Raw genomic sequence first — 15158 nt, 5'->3', positions numbered from 1 at the left:
TACTTAGAAAGTAAAAAGCCAGACAAATACATAGCCTTAGTTCTCAGTGGTTCTCTGTGAAGGCTGGATCATATCATGTTTTTAAAGACAAATAAAAGTGAAATCAATAACATTGCTGGATTATATCATGCTTTAACAGTAACAAATAAAAACGGAATCAAGAAAATGATACCTCTCAGAATAGTATGATAAATACATAAAAATATAGGGGGAAAGCTAACAAAAGATTAGGAAGTTTTTTTATGCTAAAAACTATAAAACATCACTGGGAAAACATGCTAGACCTAAACAAATGGAGAAAATGCCCAGTTTGGGGACTGTAAGACTACATGTATTACAGATCTCAGTTTTCTCTAATCTGTACTCAGGAAAATGTCATTGAAAACGATGGCAAGTTTTTTGTGTGCTTGCTTGTTTTATGTCATTTTACCTCTTCCAATTCATTTAGCAGGACATGGAATCATCAAACTATATTTAAACTTCATATGTAAATGCTAAGGTCTTAGATTAGATAAGAAACGTTTTGAAAAATAAAGCCAGACTGAACATGGCAATGCTGGGAAAAACAAATCACTATCAGCTAGTCAAATTTCAATGGGAAAATATGCTGTGCACAAACAATACATAATGTAACTTAAAACATTCATAATATGAATTTCAAGCTTGCTTTGAAATAAAATAAGCTGACTATGGAGAAATTGTGTCCAAGTGATTATTACTTTGAAATAAACTTCTGAATTGATTATTTGCTTTTTTGGTTTGATTTATATTTGATATTAACTCCTCAGATGGAAGAGTAGACTGCATGTCTTCTCAACCAATTCACATGTCTGACTCTGAAACACAAGATACTTTATAATAGCATTTTTAATGAGGTTTATGGAATTTAGATCCATATACTGATTGTACAGTATTTAGACAAGGGTCAAAGAAAGATTTGATTTACTTTCCTAGCTAGTCTCCCATCATGTGCTTTTTGTCTCAATTGTTATGTCTGTTCTGAGTTTTTAGAGATTGTCCTTTACATTTTGATCTGATATTTTAAAGCTTTTATTGATAATTAAATATTGTATATATTTATGGTGTACATTGACCTATTAAATATACGCCTTACCTCATGTCCCATACATAAATAAAAACCATGCATATAATATGGTGCAAATCCTTCCTTTCTCTTTTCTCTTCTCTATTTCTTATCTTTAGAACTACATGATTTTTCACTCCATGTTTATTTGGGAAAAATGTAAGAAAGTCCTGTGGCACAAAGAAGTTCAGACAAAGAACACAGCAAGGGTTGAATGCAAAGGGGCCAGGAGAGAAGGAAGAGGAGGTTCTGCAGTCTGTACTGGGGCTTCTGAGTCAGGGACAGGGGCAAAGGGAGGACATGATAAATAAGGCACTGACCCAGGAGGGATCCAGGTCCTGGGAACCCACTCTGTAGAAAAATGAGGGTCAAACAGGAGGTGTTTTTGTGATATGAAGAGGCAGAAACAGAGGTCCTTCCTTCTGTGCTGTCACCTTCACTTCAGCTCAGGAGTCCTGCAGAAGACAGAGCATAATGGTGTTTCCAGACTTAACTCTGAATATGGCTTTTTGTCCCCTCTCTGAACCTCTTATGGTAGCACTGCAGTAAGAAGAGAAAAATATGCTCAAATCTCCCTGAGCCAATGCTGCTTCAAAGCACTGGCCTTGTATTAGCAGAGAGAAGAAGGTTTAGTGCAAAATGCCTGATCAGAAATTTGGGCCCAAAGCCTTTCCTGTTTTTTATGTCTCATCTCCTGTCACTGCTATTATCTGTTGTAGGGAAAACAGATCTATCTCTGAGAGAGGACTAAAGGACATTACCTGTTGGCCGAAGTCCAGAATATCCTGGGAAAGAGAAGGAAAGACAGATTCTTAAATACATGGTAGCAGATCTGTCACAGAATGAAATGTCCCCAACTTCACACCTGCCACCTGAGATTTCTCTAACATCACTACCCATACCAGGGAGGGGAGAGAATTGGGAGCAGTTACCAAAGGAAACTTCTATCACACAAAGCTCCTTCATTTGCTCCAAGTTCTTGAACCAATATCTCAGGTTGATTAACCTTTCTTTTATCTGTATAATTCTATCTGTATAACTCCTTAGTTTTCAACATAGTAAACACAAATTATTGATTTCTGAATTCTCAAAAAATCTGATGTCACCTAAGCACAGAAAGCCTCCACAGAGGAACACTGAGAACTAACCTCGGCAAAGCCATATTTCTTCCCCCAGAAAAATCTATGGACCATAAGTCTTAGTCACCAAGATGTTGCTTACCTTACCTTTGTGGTTCCTGAAGTAGATGAACAGCCCGACCCCAAGGAAGAGCAGACCTAGCACAAAGCCCACGACTCCACTCAACATCTTGTTCTGTGCAGATCCAGACTGGACCTCTGGAGAAGAAGCCAGGCTTAGTGATTTTTGTCCCAAATCCAACTTCCTTTATTGAGACCCAGAGATTCAGAGCTTTAAGGCTGGGAGAAAAAGCATACATCTGAAGAGCTAGAATTTCTCATTTCTGAGACTAGACATTTAAAAATCACACTGAGTAGCTATAAGATACAGGCCTTAAACTTATTTACATGTAACATCCCTGAAATATCATCTGATATATGAAGAGTCTGGGACCCAGAGAGGTCAAGGAGCTTGCCTTGGATAAAAGACAAAGCTGAGATTGGACCTCCTGGGTGTCAGGAAAGCCCCATGTGTTGCTCATCTTCTCAGGTCACAAAGAACAACTCAGAGTGAGCAGAATAGCCTAAAAGCCAGGTATAGAACCAGGAGCAAGATGGTGAGTGCTCCAGAACAAACTGGCTCTAGTAGTCCACTAGAGGGATTGAGGACTAATCCCAAGATGCCATAAGACCAAAGAGAAAAGGCAGGCCGATCTAGTATTGTACTCCAGCAGAGTACAATTTATTGTGGGAATTAATGACAGATGTGTAGTCCTTGGTGGCAGCAAGACCAAGTAAGATTCCTGCAATTTGGCTCAGAAGGAGGGGACTACATGTTAGCTAGTACAAAAGTGACTTTATCTAAGCCAGAATGTACCTCATTTATCTTTAGTATGAAGAGTTCAGCACATTCCTGGTACCATGATCCAATTTTAAAGTTCCTCACACCACCCTAATGATTTTGTTTATTTATAGTTTTGTGGGAATGTATACAGAAAAAACTGACTGGGGATACTATGGGGCAATCATACCAGCTTCCATTCAAGATGGCTGCATCATGTCAAGATGAATCTGCACATTCCTCCCCTTACAATCTCATATCCCACCCCTCTCTGAGATGCCCTGAACCTACAGAGGGTGTTAGCATTGTGTAGGAAGCTTGTTGTGAGGCCATCTGTCTGATTTGTAAGCAAAGTCCACAGCAACAACAGAAGCAGATGTACAAAAAGAGACAGAACAATTATGAAAATGATAATAACAATCAATTTCTTTCATCAGGAACCAAACCAAACTTAAAATGTCCCTATACAAGGGACAGGATCAGACAAGGCTTTGATTTGGATTTTCATATGTGACATAAGGCATGTGACATCAAGGATATATACACATTTGTCTTTATAACAGCATGGGTTCCATAGAAAACAGCAAAATACTGCTGTTAAAATGAATGTTTAGTGGGGTATTGTAAAGATAAATCTGTATTATCTAGCAAAACAATAGTGGTGGCATCATCTTTACTGAAAGACACACTAGCAGCTGATGGCTGGTGTGATGGAGCATAACACACATGTTGTTCAACAAGATGGAGTCATGAGTGATTCCTAAAACCAATGGTGAAATGGCATGCCAGACCAGGGGGCCAACTGTAGCACTCTGAGATACAGAGGGAATAAACCATAAGCTCAGGTTTAGAGTCCAACAGGATTAACAGAGATCATGTTCACTTTGACCAGAAGCCTAGAGGTGCCTTCTCCTTAGCTGCTCTGATTTTCTCCTGTCTCAAATCAGATACAATCATTGGCAAGTTGTACTGCAGCAGCAGTCAGATACTTGAGTTCCCCCTGCTGGACTAACCTGCACACCAAGCATTTCCAGGTATGGGGCAACCGTATCTTGCACTTGTAAGGTCCTAGGCACTGGGCGGGGTGGCCATCTAGGGTGGGAGAGTAGTTTCATAGGTAACCAGGCCCAACACCATCTGTAGCTCAGGGGTCAATAAGGTAGAGAGGACATTGTGGTGTAAACACATGCCTCTTATTTAGAGTAGGTGTCTGAGCTATACACCCACCCATTTATAGGGAGATCAGTTCATGCTGAGCACAGTAGTCTTAGTCATTGGCTCCACCTGTAGTAGGTCATTGTTACTACTAGAAACTGCTGTTCTGAGGCATGTGTCTAGTTTCAGCTCCCTTACAGATCTGTGACCGAAAAACCTACCCTTTATCCATATTCTTGCCAGAAAACCCAACTCATGCCATCTTCGGTACCGGCGACCTCTGACTACATTGGCATACCTGGTAAAGGGGTGCCCAGAGCCTGCACTTGGTCTATCGAAATCTGCATTTTCAGCTACTTCTTTCTCAAGTACATCCCAGGCATGTGGCTTCCTTCTGAATCAGCCATAGTAGAGGGTGTAAGCATTGATCTAGATGAGGAATGAAAGCTAATAAACCAAGAGCCCTGTGGAAGTCTATACATCTTTCATTGTATGGGAGGTGAGGAAGATTTACACTGTGTCTCATACTGGGACTGGAATCAAATAGGTCATATCCAACCAGACTCACCACCCTTAGGAATTTTATTATCAGTCCAGAGTCTTGTGTCTCATTGGGGTTGACAGTCCATATTCTTGCATATAGGTGCATAGACAGTTATTCTATTGTGTCCTGTAACAGTATTATTTTCTCCAGTTAGCATGATATCATCTATACCATGAAATCTAGTAAAATAAGAGGGAATGTCCATTGCCTTTCCTTACAAGTGGCAACAAACTGATTATTCTGCATGTCTTCAGTCACTGTCCAAGTTACATCTGCTTTTTCATTGGCTAGGCAGAATGCTATGAGCAAGACATAAAAACCTAAGCAACTCTAATTCTTTCATGGTTTCTTCAATCTCAGCATATCCACCTGGCAGCTTCTATGCTTGGTATTTACTTTGCTCCTGGTACAGGAAGGGTAACTGGGTCCCATTTTGCTTCACCCTCAACACTATCTTTACTACCTGAACTTTGAGTCTAAATTCTTCCACAGATGACTGTAATGTCTTTCCTAATAGAATATTTATCCCCAGAATGTTTTCAGACAGGAAGATTAGTATCAAATATGGAGAACCAGTAAATTGTGAGTTCCACATAAAGCCTCTGGACATCCTAGAGCCCTTTACTCTGATGTGACCCTTATTCATGTAAGTGAAATAGCCAGCAATGCTATGGTATGAAAATTCTTTCTTTTCCTCTCTTAGAAAGTCAAATAGGAACTGTTGGAGTTGTTTTAAGGCTGATGTTCCTTCCATAAGGTGACCAAAATTACATTGTTATTTCTCCCTCTTTTCTTTGGAGATGCTAGCATGAAAAAAATCATGTCACATCTGCTTTCTTGTCTGAACCACTCCCCCTTTCTTTTCTCTTCCATTTTATTTGTCCCTTTTTCCTATCAGGTTTTGTGACTGGGAAGTCCCTGTGTTGGCCACATTCAGGCACTCCAATGTTGGCAATAGCTTTGCCCATATCATAAGCATCCTGTAGGACAACTGGGCTGAGGATGGAGAGAAAAGAGCCACACCATTCTCAAAGGGCATGTTGTGACAGTTTGTTTTTCATTCTGCCCATAAAAATGGATTTACTGGGCTCAAGAAATACCTGGATATAAATCACATGTCAAATTCTAATTTCTGAAGAATACCATGGGCTTCTTCAAGTACCCCCTGGGAATACCTATTCTGGAAGATTCCCTTCATTTGGCCATGACTCTCTCATGCCCACAATGATACAATCTACAGGGTGGTGATTTCCTTTCATCTGGTAGGCATAATGGAGGCACTACCTAAGGGCTGGGTGAGTAGTAGTATTACCCATTTTCTTAGCTTCATTACCCACCAGAGAAATGGCATCTTCTCTGGCTGTGAGACTCTCATAGAGCAGTTGTTTAAAAGGTTTTGCAATATCTAGCAACTCTTCAGCAGTACACTTTCAAAGAGTCATAGTTCCTTGCAGGGGAGGCCTCCTTCCCACATCTGAATATTTTGTGCCTTTGTTTTGTGTTACATTAACATTTAAGTGAAAAAGCAAGATTCCCCACAGGAGGGGGGAGGTTATCCTCTATCATTTCAATCTTAGGTTTTCCCGCACTCTCCCCTCCCCAGGGATTCCAATTCTTTGCAACCAATTCTGATTGAAAGTTAATAGCTTGCATCTGTTTTCTCTTTCATTTCTTTTTCCAGTTACTCAAAGCAGAAAGCTAGGTTTTCAAACTTGGTCTCTTGGTTTTCTGCTTTCTCAGCAAGAGGATAAATGAGAGATGCATATCTCTTTCCAGTTGAAACTGTTTTTCTAACTCATTTATCTTCTCCTCTGATGCCAGCTGGGCATTTTTGGCCATCCAAATGTCCCACAACTATGACCGTTCCATTGCAGCAGAAAGATGTTGCCCTTCCTTACCACAGTGGAATAAGTGAAATTCAGCAAATAGCTGCTACAAAACCCAACAGCAATTTTAGGGTGTCCTCATGGTCACACAGCAGGCTGCAAGCATTTAATACAGGCCATCTCTAACTGAATAGAATTATATGGACAACCCAGGATTTGTCTAGCAGATGCTTCCTTTTCCTTGCCCATTTCCTCAGCCTCCTGGCTAGCTCAACAACTGTTCCATAACAAGCCAGTCTTAATGTGTACCAGCACCAAAGTGCCATGAGACCTAAGAAAGAAATGCATATCCATCTAGTATTGCACAGAATGAAATTTATTAACTGACAGAGTGAGGTCCTGGGTAGCACCAAGAACAAATAGATAGCCATGATTTGGATCAAAAGGAAAGGTTCATATACTGATTAGGACAAAAGTGACTTCATACAAGTTGAAATGCACCTGATTTATGTTAATCAAATATCAAAGAGTCAGGCACATTCCTGATTCCAGAGTCTGGTGGTAAAGCTGAACATATCACTCTCCTGGTTTTCTCTACAGAAAACAGTTTTTTGGGAAACTATGCAGGAAAAACTGACTTGTGTTACTCTGGAGCAATCATGGAGATTACTACTGAAGATCACTGTGGCCATGTCAAGCTGAATCAACACAATGACATGGACTCATAATATCATGAGAAAGTCGAAACAGGGAGAGCATCCCTGTTGGCTGCTGGCTTAAATACGTACCCAGAGAGTAAAGTGTTTTCATAAACTATCACAGGATAACTGCCAGTGATGCAAAGTAAAACATGGAGCAAGTGAAAATATTGTGTAGGGAGAGGAAAAACCAACACTTAGCCAAGTGTCCTTCATGGTAAGTAAGGAATTCATAGGGACAGGAAGCTTCTCACTCACTCCACTCCACTGTGACAGGGTTCTTCAGGCTTGGGTGCTCCACCTGGCAAGTATAAACCTCTCCACTCTCAGGAACTGTTTCCAACATCACCAGGATCTGGAAAGTCCAGTCTCCATTCTGGATCAGGCCTGTGGACACAACCCCAACCTCCTCCTCCTGACCATTCTGGAACCATCTGACTTCAATCTGACCTGGGTAGAATCCACTCACAGAGCAGACCATCAGGTTATGGTGCTGTAGAGGTTGGGTCTTTGTGGGGTACACAGTCACCTTAGGCTCAACTAGGGGGAAAAAGCCAGAGAAAGTAAGTCAGGAAGGCATAGTAATCCTTCTTGGTCACCTGTCTTTTTGATTCCCTCCACCCCCAGGCTAAACTTTTTGCAGGCCTCCTCAAAGCTTGGCAGGAGACCCATTCAATTTCCTAACAGCAGGAAACCCATTCAATTTCAAATATTGAAGAAAACTTTGCTTTTATCATAGTTTGAAATAATTGTTCATTAGTCAAATGAAATATTTTTAAATTTTTGCAAAACATATAGTATACTAATTAAAAGTGTGACTTCTGGATGGCTTAGGTTTAAATCTGGACTCTGCCTCTTACTGGTTGATTCTGGAACAGTGTTTTACATTTCTCTGTACCTCAACTTTCTCACCTATAAAGGAAGATATTAATACTGACATAAAACAGGGTCATACAAGGATTGATGGACCCCAAATGTGTAAAGAAATGACTGGAATGTAGCCCTCAATATGTATTAGGTATTTATTGTCCTTATTTACTTTGAGAGAAAAATACAATTCAAAGAAGTATGGATGGATCTTAAGCGTGTTACTTAATGCCCACAAATCTTAAAATGCCTCAGAAAGGGTTCTACCCTGGGAATCAGAAGTAACTCTCAGGAGTCCTAGGAAAGGGAAAGTTTAAAATTTCTTATATTTACACTCAGCTGATGCATCGCTTTCCTTCCCAAAACAAGTATATCTATTATTAGAATTGCTATCATTGTACATCTGTCTCTCTTTTAAACTGACCCCTGATGCCAGGCCAGGATCTTGTGAACTTAGTGACCAGAGCAATTCCTCATACTATCAACCTCAATGAAAGCATTTATTTAAAGGAGAAGTTAGGTGAAAATAATTCCAAATATTGCAAAGTGACACAGGACAGATTAGGATAAAATAACAATTTTGCAGGAAATTTCATTAAATAAAAATGTTTAAATTCTTAGAATAGAAAGTAATAAAAATAAAAATATAGACCATGAACTGGAGAAAATGCTGAAGCAAATACAACAGTGTTAATAACCTTACTGCATAGAAACCCCATAAACTACTAAGAAAATTAATAGAGATTATAGTCAATAGATGATTCTTAAAGCAGTACTGACAATTCCCAATAAATGTGACTAATGTTCAACACACAGAAATCAAAGAAATAGCTATTAAAAAGATGTAAGTTGTTAACTACTTGCCATTGTTGAAAAGAAAAAAAAAGTCTAAGGAATGTCACTACTTAAACCCTGTAAGCATTATGCAAAATTAGCAATCTCAACATGTTAAGTAGCAAAGTTATAATCCAAAAACCAGTTTCACAATCATTTCAATGGTGTAAAAACACACATGCTAAGAAAGCAGGAAATTTTTGCCTCAGAAAGGTCAGAGATACCTCCAGGGTTCACACACACACAAATATACACACTCACAACCTCCCATATGCACCCTAGCCACCCCCAACCCCATGCTCACCTCTCTGATTTAATAGGAGTATATCAACCAACGCATAGTCATTTCTGCACCTGTCCACCGAAGCCCGATAATTATCCAGGACGTCCTTCTCACTATTCAACTCCTTGGCTATGGGCTTCCCCAGCTCGGTCACAGCACGAAACTCTCCCACATCACTATCGAAGTGAACAAACTCTTCACGGTTGTAGACATATCTGGTCACACTCCTCACATGCCCATTGGAAAAATGACACTCGCCCTTCAACTGCTCCAGGAAATGTGCTGTGGAAACAGAAACATAGTCTGTCATAGGCCAATCACCTGGGAGGAGATTCAGTGATGAGCAAAATCCCAGGGATCTGAGACATAGTACAGGACACTAGGACACCCTCAACCGGCTCACCTGCAACATCTCCCACTCCACCCTAACTACTGGCACCCATAGGTTCATTCTTATTTACCTGAGACAGAGGGAGTCAACATAGGGCAGAAAAACTCCTCTGATCCTACTCTACTCAGGACTTACTCCACCTTGGCACTGGGCCAGCGACCACATGCAGGAGCTGGACAAGAATTTGTCCCTCAAGGTCTCCTTTACCATCTCCTGCTGAAAGACATTCATTGCTCAACCTCTCATGCACACAGTTCTTACTCTTTCCTTAAACAGGAACCATCTCAGAGCTCTTATGGGTCAACCAGTCACATGTGTTTCAATATATAGAAACATACATACACACAGCATGGTATTCTGGTTTATATTTAATTGAACAGAGATAATGTCAAAAAGAGGTTTAAAAAGCCTGTGATTAAAAATGACACAAGTAAATGCAAGCATCCAACATTATCATTAGTACAGAATGTAGAATACAGCCATAGACATTTGAGGCATCTTACTGAAAAATATCATGGAAGTCTTTACTACTTATGACTCACAAAAGCAAGTTACTGAAAGTTAACAGAGAAAACCACGAGCTCATGCAAACTTGAAAAACATTGCATAAGGTGCAAAAAGGAAAAATGAAGATCTTGAACTTTCATTGATTGAATTGGTTCAACAAGAAAGTGGTAAATTTATGCAGATGTTTAATTTTGCTTTGTTTGTTTTGTAAGGAAACAAGCAAAAACAAACCACAAATAATTCAATTATGAAATATATGAGTCTAGAAATTTTAAAAGCAGTACAATATAAACCAAAGTTTCAACTTCTGCACTATTGACACCTAGGACCAGATAATTTGCTGAATGTCCCTTGGTGGGAACTGGAAGGGAGGTGACCCTGAGTGAGAACCAGTAGTATAAATAATCTAAAAGCTCAGTGATGGAAAAGTCAGTGGTAAATATGAGGCAGCTGCAAATTATATTGAAAAATGTGTCAATATACTATCTGATGAAAACTCTTGTACTGAACAAATGTGTTTAATGGGAAAGACAGAGCTACACAGTCATTGAGTTACTAAAATCCATTCAGAATGCACAAGAGAGTATCAAAGCTAATGTGGATATTAACCAAAACATGACTATTCTTGGGTGTGATAATGCTCCGCCCAAACCAAAAGGGCAGTAACTGGAAAAAGACAAAATCCAGGATATCTAAATTGTGCATTATTTTTTTCAAAATGGAAAACCAAAGACATATTGTCTAACTGGGCCAATAACTACTTTTTGTATCAGTGACTTAAATTTATTATAGGCAAACTGGTTGTAAGAAGGAAGAAAATTAAGGTGATGGTATATGGTAGATGGACTTCATATACCTATACGAGACAGACTTAAGAAACCTCTTGCAATTGCTTTAAGTGGGGTGGGGAGGGGGTTGAGGGGGAGAGACGATGGGGGCAATGTAAACAATGTACAATATAAGTCTAATCAAAATTGTCACTATGAATTCCCCCCTGCAAAATGAATATATCTTAATAAAAATTTATTTAGAAAAAGGATCTATTGTCTCCATACAATTGCTCTACACCTGACACTCCTGACTTGCTTGCAAAAAGTGAAATTTGGGGGAGTCTTTGCACCCCCTTCCTCTATGGGGAACAGGAAATGTTTCTCCCTTTTTCCCCTACTTCTTCCTACTATTATTCTATTGTATTAAATTTCCTTCCTAATAAACTTTGGTATCATATTCACTAAAAATGGGTTAAAATTGGACTTTTAATGTTCCCAGTATGACATCTGTGTTAAAATATTGTGACTAAGGAGTCCTGTCCCACAAAAAGTGAGTATAAATACTTTAATTCTATGCTTACTGCAGTTAAAAGAGGCCTAAAAATCCACAGCTTTCTGAAAGAAGTTATTTGTTACATTGAATTGAATAATAAACTAGCTTTAATGAATGTTTGGTGCAGATTTGAGGTAATACTCATATTTATAAAGAAGTTAGCAGATGAAGATTATGTACACAATCATATCACTGAGAAGAGAGTCATATAATTTTCAGTATATGATAAAAGTTTATCATATAAAATCTAAATAAGTCAGAGGAATGTGACATAAAATATACTGAGCATTGACAATGAGGCACCTGATGGGCATAATCTGAGTGGTAGGAACATGGTAGTAGGGACCTTGACAGCACAGATGAAAACATTCCCAAAAAATGATATGATGGGCATAGATCATTTACATGGTAGCCTTGAACAATGAGCATTCAGGTGGAGCCAGAAGTTAAATGCAGCCTCCTCAGGGTGTCCTCAGAGACATGGCTGAGACACCGCAAGGACACTGCAAAGTCCTTACAGGGCACCTGGGGGCCTGCTGCTTCACCTGTGTGAATCTCATCCATTGAAACCGTGAATGTCCACCTCAGCCTGCTGATGATAACAGTAGTGACCCTGACGTATCTACAATTCTGAGTTCCTCCAGCCATCAGATATAATGTGTATGGTTATGCATTAGCTTAGCTTTAGCTTAATGTGAGCCTTACGTAAGTTTGAAGTATTACTGAGTATTTTTCTTAAAAAAATTAGACTAGAATTTATTCTATATTTATTTCACTATTTCAATTACCATTTTTATTATACAAGTGCCATAGAACCTGTTTATTGTTGTTATAACATAAGCATGGATATTCCTAGATTGAAATGTAAAAACATTGTATTTATTCACAAGTTATTGGCCTTTATCCTACTGAAAGTGTTCAGTTTAGAAATGGTCTGCTAACTTTTTTTACAGGACTGAGGTTGAACTTAGGGCCTCTCGCATGCTAAACTGGCATTCCACCACTTAATCCATGCCCCAGCCCTTTTTTTGGTTTAATTATTTTTTCAAGTAGGGTCTCACACTTTTGCCTAAGTCCAGCCTCAGATCCAATCCTCCTATCCTTGGCCTCACAGGTAGCTGGGATCACAGGTGTGTACCACCATGACTGGCTTATTGATTGAGATAGGGTCTTGCTAACTTTTTGTCCAGGCTGGTCTCAAACTGCCTCCTGAGAAGCTGGGATTACAGCTGTGAAGCACTGCACCCAAACAAACTACTAACTTTCTAAAGTACAAATCCTTAGGTTTCAATGCACACCTGGCCTCAACAGCTTCAGAAATGGTATTGTGGATCTATATATATTTTGAGACACAACTGAAAAGAGTATGGAGAATGATTTTGATCCAGAAGGCAAAAGTGGAAGAAAAACTAGGTATGGAGGTTACTAGAATAAACCAGGTACAAGATGATGATAGCTAGGACCAAGGCAGATAGAAGGTGGCAGTGGGATTTGAGAGCTATTTTAAAATCAGCATCCATGGGACAAATAAATGAACATGATGATAATAGTTTGCAAAGAAGTGAATGAACAGTGTGGCAGCAATGTTCCTAATGTTTTACATATATCATACCTTTTTAATCCTTAAAACAACTCTATGAAGTAGACACTATCTTCCTCATTTTATAATTGAATCAATTAAAGCATGGTGGGGTTAAATGACTTCTACACCTTCAAGTATTTCATGACAGGTCAAGCAAGTGTTAGACAGAAATGGGAAGCTCTAGCTGTAGTGCCCTAGGATATAATCACTACACACACTTCATGCAAAACTTTCTGGATAGAATGCAGCCAAAATGGCTGAATGCAGGTGTCCTTGTGTGACTTTGCCACAAAGGAATACAAAGGCAACAAGGGAATAACTATATTTTGAGGAGCATGATTGAGGGAGAAGTCTAGAAATCAACAAGTGAGTGATGGGAACTTTAAGCAGCCCAGAGAGTTGCCAAGACAACCTAGAGAAGAGAATAAAGCGAATTGTAACTTCACGCCCACCCCTTGGTTGGAAACTGCTGGGAAGTTAAGTGGGAAAGCACCAGCAAGCACAATCAGAGCAGCAGACAGGCAGTCCTAACTGCATGAGAACCTGATAGTCCTTCTAGGCTTTAAGTACAGTCTGGGAAGCTGGCTGGTCAAATAGAGACTGCTCTGTTCCAAAGAAGGAATTAATGTTGGGCTTTACCAGTGCCTGGAACTGGAACTGCTAAAACGGCCACTGCTAGAGGACATCTTGTTTAGAGGCAAGCAGCGGGCCCTAGATACTGGCAGAAGCCTTGGATTGGTACACATCTCACTAAGTGGAAGATAGCCTCCTCAGCATCCTTCAACTTCAAGACCCATATCTATCATATCCATAAGCCAAGTGTCCCCTGGGAACTAGTTAAGTTCTGTCCCCCAACCCACCGTGTTCTGACTGTAGCTACCAAGGCTTCACTTGTACCCATTTATCAAGAGCTTGGAAAGGTCCCAGGTACATCCCACCACTCCAGAAATGCAGTTGCCAATGGCTCCAATCCTAAGAACACCTGTACTTGCTCAGTAGGATCTAGGGAAGTTTTCGTTTCCCAGCCCATGTCCTTGGGACTGCAGTGCTGGTACAAAAAGCCTGAACATCATCCACATCTGTCCCTAGGGAACAAGGGAAGGTCCCATTCATGCCCTGCAGTCAGGACTGTGGCTACCAAGGCCACAATCCTTGTCCTTACGAGAGCTTCCCATGTGTGGCTGAGGGATATTCACATCCACATCCTGTAACTCCAGAACTTAAAATGCCTAAGCCACAGTCCTAACATTATCCATGCTCAACCTATTGGATTTATGGAAGGTCTCTCCATGCCCTACACCCACAGGATTGTGAATACCTGTGTCAGAAGTCCAAAAGTTACTTGCATATCCCCTGAGTAACTTAGGGAAAGTCTCCTCCACAGCCTGTAGACTTGGGACCACAGATGTTGATGCCAAAAGCCTTGATACCACTTTTGCTTGTCCCTTGGGACCTGAAGAAGGTACCATCTGGGTCCCACAGCTCCATGAAAGTAGCTAACAGTGCTACAATCCCAAGAACCAACCACAATTGCACCAAGGGATTTATGGAAGTTCCCCTTTGTGTTCCATAGTTAGCAGTACCATAATCCCCAGAATCACCTCTGCCTATCTCAAGGGCCTGGGAAAGGTCCCTCCAATTCTTTGGCTCTACAACTATGGCTTCTGGAGCCATAGGCCCAGTCATCTCTTGCATTCATCCTGAGAGTGCTGGGGAAGGTCTTCAAATCCTGTGTCTTGGGGACTGTGACTGATGTTAATATTACCTTGGTGTCACTTGTGCTTGTACTGAGGGACCTGAGGATAGCCCTTCCCCATATCCTGCACCACTAAGTCTGTGCTAGCTGCAGCCACAAGTTGTTAGAGGTCATCTCTTTAAAGACTTAGAAAACACACTTTGGAAGCTTATATTTGCTGGAAATTTTGCAACTACTTTCATGGACCACCACAGTCCAGACTATTGTGGCATTTATAGACATTGCTGACATCCATCAATCATGAATAAATAACCCAATGACAACACTTTTGTTCCCCTATAATCAAACCCAAAATACCTACCCAACTGACACCCTACAGTCCATCTAAATGAAAAAATTTACAAAAGGT

At 40.2% G+C, this 15158-nt stretch overlaps 1 protein-coding gene across 14 annotated transcripts in view; it reads right to left on the bottom strand.

Moving 5' to 3' along the window:
* Positions 1 to 15158, bottom strand: part of LOC109674665 (H-2 class II histocompatibility antigen, E-D beta chain-like) — a 47037-nt gene continuing 31879 nt past the window's right edge. For 9 of the 14 annotated variants that reach the window (XM_074082471.1, XM_074082477.1, XM_074082475.1 and 6 more), the window contains 5 exons: positions 9272 to 9532; positions 7525 to 7806; positions 2311 to 2421; positions 1846 to 1869; positions 1 to 1539 (listed from right to left, as the gene is read on the bottom strand). In XM_074082471.1, the coding sequence (XP_073938572.1) occupies positions 1526 to 1539; positions 1846 to 1869; positions 2311 to 2421; positions 7525 to 7806; positions 9272 to 9532 (692 nt within the window). In that variant the 3' untranslated portion in view covers positions 1 to 1525. Of the gene's footprint in view, positions 1540 to 1845; positions 1870 to 2305; positions 2503 to 4056; positions 7807 to 9271; positions 9533 to 15158 lie in introns of those variants that run through there. The other 5 variants (XM_074082469.1, XM_074082470.1, XR_012450682.1 and 2 more) reach the window with 5 other exon arrangements.

Source organism: Castor canadensis, chromosome 8 (assembly GCF_047511655.1).
Source record: "Castor canadensis chromosome 8, mCasCan1.hap1v2, whole genome shotgun sequence".
Lineage (NCBI taxonomy): Eukaryota > Metazoa > Chordata > Mammalia > Rodentia > Castoridae > Castor > Castor canadensis.
Note: the sequence above shows the minus strand (reverse complement) of the source record. Positions and strands in the feature narration are given on the sequence as shown.